The sequence below is a fragment of the Epinephelus moara genome, chromosome 7, assembly GCF_006386435.1.
Source record: "Epinephelus moara isolate mb chromosome 7, YSFRI_EMoa_1.0, whole genome shotgun sequence".
In the NCBI taxonomy this organism is placed as follows: Eukaryota; Metazoa; Chordata; class Actinopteri; order Perciformes; family Serranidae; genus Epinephelus; species Epinephelus moara.
The window spans coordinates 30,782,449-30,792,219 of record NC_065512.1 but is presented as its reverse complement, the minus strand read 5'-3'; the positions used below and the strand labels follow the sequence as shown (position 1 = coordinate 30,792,219).

The window sequence follows — 9,771 nt, the reverse complement described above, 5'->3', positions numbered from 1 at the left end:
TGACTGAGGGCATTAACTGATATTACCTGTGATGAAAACGCACAGTACAGCACCCCCTGTAGGAAGGTTGTAAGAAGCACACACCACTGGAATGCTGCAATCATTCACTCGACGATGCCCAATCCACTGATCAACAAAATAAAAGTCTTTTATAGGTATTATAGTTATCTTGTTATACTTACAAGCAGCTCCAAACCTGAGTAGTCATGGTATAGCTTTTTTTTTCTTTAAACATACAAAAACGTATGTACATTTATCTCACTTTCTGTAAACAGCAAGTACGTGTTCTCCTTTTAAATCCCTTTGATGATTGAAACATGCAAATCATATGCACAGTACTCAAGTATAAAAAGAAATCAAGACAAGAAAGAAAGTGAGGAGATGAAACTTTACACCTAAAAAAAATTGCATCCATCAACAGTACTAAATGGAATGCCAGCAAACATAACTTAGTCATCTCCAGCTGGCCACTGGCTTCCTCATACAACCGCTGAAACGTGATTCAATTAAATTACTCGTTAAAAAAAAAAGAGAAAGAAAATGAAGAAAGTGCACCTTCCATGCCGCTAACAGTAATTATAATACTTTTGTTTTCCCGTATGGAGAATTGAAATGTAGGGAAGGACTTTCCCCCCCAATGAAAACACACTCACACCCACTTTTGCACATTCCGAAACTCATGTGAGGAGGAAGGAGAACCAAGCAGCAATTCAACACACTAACAGAAAGACAGGACTGAGCATCACAGCCCAGATATCCGACAGTCAGGAAGCATAATTTTTCATCATTCTTGTCTCTCAGAAATTGAGAAGTCCGACAATACTTTTTTTTTTCGCAGATAGATTTTTCTGCCTTTCAGTAAAGGGTTTATTATGACATAAAGAGTTATTTTCCTAGGGCACTTAACAGGGAGGTGAGCATAGTCTTCAAAGTCTGAGCTGTGGGTAGTTTGTTGCCATTTCCATGTGCTGGCCATGGCTGCAGAGAGGTGGACTCAGTGTCTCTGCTCTCCCAATTCATGTGGCGATTCACTAGTAGGAGGCGGGTACTGCTGAGAGGTCCGCAGCCCACCTGCGTGTGACAGGAGGGGAGGAGGAGAAACAAGAATAAGGAGGAGAAGGAGGAGGATGGGGGAGGGGAGGGGAGGTTAGCCATAGAGCTGCAAGCCAGATGAGACACACTGCAGTACAGGAGAGGAGCAAGGAGGAAAAAAGGGGAGAGAAAAAGATGTAGTACCTGCAGCACCAGTGCCACCCTTGGAGATTTTGCCCACTTTGGAGCAAGAAGTGGAGAATGAGGAGGAAGGGTGGTGGTTGTGGCTGGCCTCGGGGTACGCCCTCTTGCGCGACGAGGATGAAGATGAGGTGGATCCCGGAGGAGCAAGCGTGGTCCCTTCCATGCTGACCAGTCCTGGAGGACCCCGTAGCAAGCCTCCCCCGCCATTCCCGCTGTGTGTGTGTGGATGAGGGTGACTGTGCTTGTGGTGACGATGGAGGCTGTGATCTGCTCCACGATGTTTGTCCTTGCTCACCAGGGGGCTGGAATGTTTACTCTTGTTGTTGTTGGCCGCCATGCCTTCATCTGATGAGCTGTGGCGCTCTGATGATGAGACTTTTATCTTCATCTTAAGCTCATCTTTGCTTGGTTGGCCACTTTTATCGAGCTGGGAGCTGCTGCCAGACCCAGGAACAGCCAGGCGGACTTTAAGCGAGCCTTTGTCCCGTTTGTCACTGTGATGACGTCTATCTTGCCCTGAAGTTGACGAGGAGGGGACTTTAATTTTCATTGGGGAGGCAGTAGTGCTGCCACCCCCACCATGGGATGTTTGGTGGGGCTGTGAATGTTTTCTATGGTCTTGGTTAGTAGAGGATGGTGCATAGGTAGAAGAGGAGGAAGATAACATATCCCCCCTCCCATCACAATCCATTAGTCCTCCATGCTGTTCCTGACTACGTTTCTGCCCAGAGACAGCCAGCTCTGCAGCGTGTTTCTCTCTGTATTTGTCCAGAGTGAGCTTCTGAGCAGGTGACGGTTGTGGTGGTGGCTGATGCTTGCCCACTCCGCTCCCACCAGCTCCTTTATGTTCCTGTTTGACAGGGATGAAGTCTAGTGTTTTCTCGCTCCTGTACACCGGCGGATGCTGAAGCAAAGAGGAAGTGGAAGTCTGCAAGGACAGTGTGGGCTCTTGGAGAGGGATGCTGAGGGGTTCCTGTTTTATACAGGCGGAAGGGTAGCCTGCTTGGCTCTGGCTGCCCAGGGGCCACTCACTGTGGCTACCTGGATTGTATGTGCCAGCCAAGGCGTCCAGAGACAGGGGTGCAGCTCCAGACTGGCCCGGCATGGGCACGGTGAAGGCAGCGCCAGCTTTGGAAAAACTTGGATTGGAGGAGGCGTCACTTTGATCTTGGAGCATGGAAGGCCCCACAAAGGAGTTGTCAGTCAACTGAGTGCTGTCACCCTTGGGCTTTTTAGCAGCTTGTGTTGCCTAGAGGATAGAAAGAGATTTGGGACGCTGTTTAGAGTTTGGTTTAGTTTGCAGTACGCTCTCTGAAGGGGGTTCAACGGTGGTAGTGGGACAATCATTGAAGCAGGATTTCTGTCCTGGTAATGTGTGTGATAAACACTGCCACCAACATTGCAATACAGTTGTTTGCCAAACCGGGGTGTTTATGATTCTTATACTACAGACATTTAAAGAGTTTTCAGAACTGCTTTTGGTGCCAACACTTTTTCTGGCTTTTAAGATCACACAGGTGTACATGTAACTTCCTTGGTGACACTATTTGCTTTGATACATACTGAGCTAATAAATCAAATTTCAAATGACACATCTTTTCAATGCATGAACAGAGTAGCTATGTAACCTACCCTCCAGTTGCGTATCCTCTTTAACCGGCTGGGTGTCTTCTCCAGGATCTGCAGAAACTCGTGGGTCAACTCTGTAAGTACAAGACATGAACGCTGTCATCAAAGCACCTCAAACACTGCTGCTACACTGACACAATGCATCGGCCTCTTCTCATTTTCACCTTTGTAAAAATCTGTAATTTCTATAAAAGGAAACATGTTTATAAAACAGCCATGTAGAAGATTACTGTGAGGTAAGTATATTCACTGTAATACATTATGGAAAAGTTAAATACATTTATTCAATCTCACCATCAAGCAGCTCGAGGGTGACAGTGTTGTCCACATACTCCCACCAGTGTTTCCCATCAGTGGAAACTGGGATCTCCCAGTTAGACCACTTACATGCCAGGTGGATGCACACGCAGGAGATCACTGTGGGCTTGTACTGGAGGCAGAAGGTAGTGAGGTGTAGACTGTATGGTGTGTGTGTGTGTGAGGGTAGGCGCAAGTGATGAGTGTGTGTAAGAGAGTGAATATTCCACGTATGTGAGGGTGTAGTAATGTGAGTGAGTTGATTCAGGCACAGCGATGTCCCGATTGGTTCCACATATGTAGAAAAGAGAAAAAGAAAACACAAGAGGGAGCAGACAGTTTTAATTTACTGTAAGTATGGGCTGCCAAAGATAAAGCATTATTTTGACTGTGGTACGTTAAACTTTGTCTGATAATGTATCATGTCAAAGACAGGTCACAATACAGGTGACATTGCTTATAACTTTGATTCATGTAAAGACATAATTCCCAGTGTGCTTAGAAAATAAGTATTGAATTGCATCATGTGACAAGTTTCAAGGAACTGACTGGTTTAGTGTTGGGAAATCACAGTGAGGGGAAGTGGAGAGGGGGCCATGCGTAGTAGCTAAGTGTAGTTTGCCCATTGTGAAACACTAAACCCTGAGGCCACCCATGTGACTGTTAACATCATCGTACAGTTAACAGACAAGGGGCTACTCCTACAACCCTCTCTGTATGGGTCTCTGGGACTGTGTTGAAAGGGGTAAACCTACTGGGCCCTCCAGATCAATGGATACAACGTGGCACCAGTGCGGACAGTATTAGCGGTGCAATGAAGTGTACGCATGGTCTCAACACTGACAGCATTCCTAAATTAAATGTTAAAGCTATTATCATGGGTAAAATTCAAATTTCAAGAGGTGTATCATTGTTCTGCAACAATGACACTGCAAGAGTGAAGAGTAATCCAAATTTAGATCATATTGAAATTCATTCATATCACATGAAATGTAACAAATACAATTAGACAAATGGCCAACATCCAAGTATTTACAGCTAAAACACAGACACAAGCTGCTCCAATACAACTAAAGGCTTTAGTTCTTTGTTAGCTTCCCCGTGGTCAACCAAATATAAATTGTTTATATCCCAGATGCACCAATAGGACTCCCTCAAAACATGGTATTTCCCCCAGATAGGCGTGGTTTTTGAGTATGCAGCAGTGCTTGGAAAATTAGGCAAACTAGACTGAATAATACAAAAGTATAAATGTATACACACTATATGACTCATATTATCCAATCATTTGTATATTTGGTCTCTCTCAACATGTTTCCAAATTGAAAGTCTGCCTTGTAAGCCACTGGTATCAGAATATCCCCATCAAAGTAATATAGTGCAACGTATTTTAGCACTGTTGAGTTGTACATATTTTCAAGTAAAATGTTATGATGGTCAATTTGAGACTTTATTAGCAGCCAGGTAAAAGACATTTAAGAAATCTGCAGGGAAGTCTAGTTGTGGTAGCAGCTTTGCCAGCAAGGAGCAAAAATCTGAGTGTAACTTTGTGAACAGACAACCAGAAGAAAAAAAGAACAGTTACGCCTGAGGTCTTCCATAGGTTTAATCTTGGCGTTAAGGCGATGGTTAGGTTAATAAACAATTTTTAGGTTATTGTTTTGCTTCCATATCCAAAAAGTCACAAGAGGAAACGAGGTGAGGAGGCACAGAGAAGAACGTGCATCAAGCCCACAACGCTGTGTGGCTCAGAATGTAAAGCACTGCCCCTGGATGAAATACCAAGTTTTTAGGAAGTCCTAAGCACCAAAGTTGTTTTATGTTTTTTAATAAAAGTAGGTTACCCATAATCATTTATGCCATGACTACATAATTGTAATCCTGCTGTGTCACCGTAAAGATTCTCAAGAAAAAATGTCCATGATATAACCAGATATAAGATCACTGTACTAACACAACACCTCAGCATAAAGCTGTATGAAATAAACACAACTACCCATAACTTTGCCTTCTATCGCTGCATTTTACAACATGGTTGGTAGGAGCTGGATGGTAACCTTGTACTGTGAGACAAGCACAATGTCTGGAGTCTGGTCTGTCAGATTACAGCTACCTTAATCAAAGCTATCAGTCTCAGCCGATGTTTACAAGCATTTGGCTAATGGCAACCTTTCAAACCCTTTAACTTAATACATCCAAAATCCTTTAAACCATTAGAAATGAGTACTCTTGATCAAATTAAAATAAATTTGTAAGAGTAGTGAGTTATTCTAAGAATGATCCTTTCCTACAGCTTGCACTGTTATTAAGCGCCAAATCAGTGCAAAACTTTAAACAATGTTAACAGTCAGCATCCAGACATTGTCAACTGATTTAAAGTAGTTAAAAGTTAATTACATTAATAAAAACTCATTTCCAACAACGTCTACCAGTACCAAAAAACCCTTTAAGGACCCAGTTTTCCAAATACAAGACATCATGACAGTTTGTCTTTGCTTTAGAATAAATCATGACCACCGAATACATTTGATCTGTCTGAGAGATACTCAAATAGGTATACATATTACTGATTCTGCAGGTCCTTAATGGGTCGCGATTACGTTTTTCTTGTCACATTATACATGAGCTACACGTACAAAAGAATGCTGCAGAAAGCTAGAAGATATGTTCATTTAAAGACAAGGAAAGTTTGCAAAAGGTGGAAAATATCTGAGGAGATAATGCATTTTGAACAAATGGATATGAAAAAGAAGAGTTTAAAAATTAATTTGCGGTACTTACCGGAAGGACCTCTACGAGAAATGTTTACATCTGTGAAATCTTTAGCTGCTATTCAGGCTACCAAAGTGTCTTTCTTTTAGAATTATGCACTTTTTCGCAACCGAACAAACATGTGGGTTTCAAGCGCACCACTACACTTCACATCTTGCATTCAACCCATCTGTGCCAACACGTGGTCCCTTGTACAATACACCGCACTGCGACTGGGGCCGGTAATGCTACAAGCCACCCTGTCCCGCTCCCTTTGCACAAGGGAGGGGAGCTGAGGGGAGGAGGCAAGCATCCCAATAACCACCAGCGCAAGTAGGGCCCGTTGGACACTGAAAGGGTACCCTGCATTACAGGAAGCTAGGGTGTGCAGTCAAAGTGCAACAAAGGAGGGGCAGGATAACAACCTGTTGGTAGCCATGAAATAGGAAGTCTGTGCCAGATCCTTGCTTGCTGGAAGAGAGACAGACAAACAGACAAACAGGGATGGGGAAAAAAGGATTACCATTTCTGCAAGTCAAAGCATTTCATTATCATTAGGTCTGGAACTGAATGTTTCAATGCACTGATTAAGCCAAAGCCAAGACTGAAAATAACACTAGACAATAGGCATGGGACGATATATGATTTCATTTTGGGTATTGATAAAAAGCACTCACTATGAGTTGACTGAGATAAATTTACATTACTGGGATAATCATGAACATCATGTCTGGCAGCACCCAAAGATTATGGGCATGAAATTGACTGCTGCTTGAAGCAAATAAACTCAATGCCTGGTGAGTAGAATGCCTCATGCAGCTGTCTGATTGGGCAAGTGAGAATAAATTTTATGCTTGTTAAACTTGGTACTGTAAAACATGATTTGTTGTTGATAGCTGTTTTTTTTTTTTTTTAACGGCCAATGTATTAGATACTTTGACTAGAGTAGTGCAAGAACGTACACAAAGTCATGTAGCAATGGCTTTCTTTCCACTGAAAAGGATGTTCACTAATAAAAGATGTGTGTTCTATCTGTAATGCAATGGGATATGTTGTTTCTCACTTAACAAAATGTAGGGTTAAGTGATTCCAGTGTGGTTTGTAAAATTAAAGAGTTTTAAGATGAGGGATATTATCGTGAATCCCAAGTATTTTAGCCAGGATAATTGTAACATGAAATGTACATACTGTCCCATGCCTGCTAGGCACATACTCTTGCTACATTTTGGAAACTTTCAGCAAGTTGGATCATTTTTAGAATTTAAGCCATGATCACTGATTTGACCGTAACCAAATATTTAGGGGGGTCAGCTTCTCAGATAGAGAATGAAGCGGCTAACGCCCCAAACAAATGAGTAGAATTCAGTCTTAGACTTGGCCCAATAAGCATCAGTAAATGTGGTTGTTTATGTGCCATGTCATATAATGAACTCAAAAGGTCATCAAAAGAGCAAGGTGTGTGGTCATGTAACCATTACATCAGCAAGGTTTTCACCCCCCTCCCCACCCATGTTTGAGGTGGGACAAATAAGAGCAGAGGGCACAAAGAGCAAAGAAGGAAGCCTCTACCTCGCACTAGCTGGGAACATTTCACCACATCAGTGTGTGGGTGATCAATAGTAATTTCAAAGCCTGGAACAAAATACATGACAGGTGAGTTCAACACAAAGACAGTTGGGAGGTGACATGTCATTTTAGGGTTCAATAAACAAACATAGTAATATGTTTTAAGGCTACCAATTCAGATTGCAGTACGTACCTACATGTTAGATGTGAATAGTGGGGCTTGATGACCAATTCATATATGCATACTGCAAATTAAGTACTATCAGATCAGCTCTGGTCACTTTCATTCTGGATGAAAGGCAATTCTCAGTATTGAATGTAATCAATAAGCAAGCACAAATTGCTGTAGCCATAAAATAGAATGTTTCCCAGCAGCAATATGGAGATAAAATAAAACAAAAAAAAACATAATGTGGAAAAGCCCATAACGTCAATACCATGTTTTCGGCAAGGACACAATGACATGTCACCTTTACATGATTTCTTGAAAATATGTGCATGACAAGATACCCATACAGCAGCTGATTAAACATTTCACTCAACAGGCTGTGATGAATAAATTCATCAGTGATCAATACCACTACTCCCTTACCAATAAAGATAAGCCACAGAAAATGATGATTATAAACAAAACGCTATCTCTCTCAAGTCATCCACTCCAGTCACCATTACTTACCCAGGGTCTGCAGCACTATGGATTCAAGTATCACCAGCTCTTGAGCTTGCTGGAGGTATGCCTGAAGTTTGATAGACAGTCATTACAACACAATTGTAATGAGTCTATTAATCTACCCCCCTAACAACTGATTTCAAATGGCCAAACACACCAAACAGAGAGGCTCATTTTTACTATTAATGTAGGCCTTGTTAGGTGTAGGTGTTTGGTACACGCCAACAGCAGGCCAGGGCAGTTACAATAAGACCCTCTGTAAAGGGCAAAGGAATTTGGCACAGCCAGGTATACATAGGGAAACCATGACCACTGAGAGAACTGGAATGTAAGATGCAGAAGGAGAAACAAACATGTAGTCATACAATATATAGAGCTTGAACCTGAACTTACATTACTCTTTGTGTCTAGAGGTGGTTCTTGTGGATTTAGACAAGCATGTGCAACTTTGATCACATGTTCGAGTTTCCGAGGTTGCTCTTCCACTTTTGCAGCCAAGAATAAGGTGGTTGGAGAAATTATCTGTACAAAAGCACCGGGCATTGATTTTAATATATACTAACTTAACTTTGCAATTGCTGTAACAATCTACCCAACATGTGATACTTGGTTTCAGGTCATTAGCAGCATTATGTAACACAATACTTACATTCCTGTGGAATTTGGTGAAAGAGTGGTGCATATAAAATCTATGCATGTAAACAATGGCTGTGTTAATTGTTAATTGAGAGCTGGAGGATAGGTCAAGGAAAAATTTAACATGCACTAAGTGTAAATAACACTACCATGAACATTGTGAACAAATTATGCCATTAAACCAAGCCAAGACATCCATATTGAGGGAATGCACTCTAAATATGTTGAAAATATGTAAAGGCCAGAGTGAAGAAAAGTTTACAGTTGAGCAAACGACACTGTACAGCAAGCAAGCTGGGTCACTTACGATAGCTTTTGGATAGCGCTAACTGTACTAACGTTACATTTAACGTTAAATAACAAGAAAATGTTAAGTCATTTTGAGAATAAACACACGAATTCTATCGAAATATGTAGTTATTCAATCACCAACCACCGAGGGGTAAAGACAATCAGTGGAAGACTGGCTAGCAACAGCTGCAAACTCGCCCAACGTTACTGGCCTTTTGGTCGTCAACCCATAGCTAGCTAGTTAGCATGCTATATTAGCGCACACGTTAGCTGACGTTAAACATAAACCAGTGACATTTGGATTCCAGGTTAAGACGTTAATAGCGTAACCGTGTTTTAACCAGCAGAAAATCAAACATTCAGGTCCAAAAGTCCAGAGTCTTTGTCCCTAAACTCTGCAGTAATTTTAAAATTAGCTCACGGTATCGGGCCCGCCGCAATGGTTAATGTTAGCGCCATGTCTAACGTTACTTCCAGTCTGGTTCGAAGATAAGTTTGTTTACAAAGGATACACGTTCAGTCTCTGACCCATATCTTGGATCAGATTCGCCGCTTGTTGCCGGTAGGAGAGTTCCCGGTCCGGTTCTACTCCACATCGGCGGGACGGCGTGGTTTCGAGTTGCTCCCGGGTGAAAAACCATTTCGACGAGGATCCCCGGCACGCCGCCATTACTCTCCAACCTCGAGCATCGAGA

General features: G+C 42.1%; 1 protein-coding gene across 3 annotated transcripts; it reads right to left on the bottom strand.

Annotated features, from left to right (window-relative positions):
• Positions 1-129: 129 nt before the first annotated feature.
• ccnt2a (cyclin T2a) lies at positions 130-9,771 on the bottom strand. Of its 3 annotated transcripts, XM_050049026.1 has the most exons (10): positions 9,589-9,771; positions 8,799-8,880; positions 8,543-8,671; positions 8,156-8,216; positions 7,483-7,545; positions 6,339-6,384; positions 3,160-3,323; positions 2,869-2,939; positions 1,237-2,485; positions 130-1,071 (listed from the first exon to the last, which is right to left on the bottom strand). In XM_050049026.1, exons 1-10 carry the CDS (start codon positions 9,744-9,746, stop codon positions 995-997), a joined length of 2,100 nt encoding a protein of 699 aa, XP_049904983.1. In that variant the 5' UTR covers positions 9,747-9,771; the 3' UTR covers positions 130-994. The 3 variants fall into 3 exon arrangements, 2 of the variants coding, with proteins under 2 accessions (XP_049904983.1, XP_049904984.1); XM_050049027.1 differs by lacking the exon at positions 7,483-7,545 and having other exon boundaries at positions 1,014-2,485; XR_007570237.1 differs by lacking the exons at positions 130-1,071; positions 1,237-2,485; positions 2,869-2,939 and having other exon boundaries at positions 3,183-3,323; positions 5,944-6,384.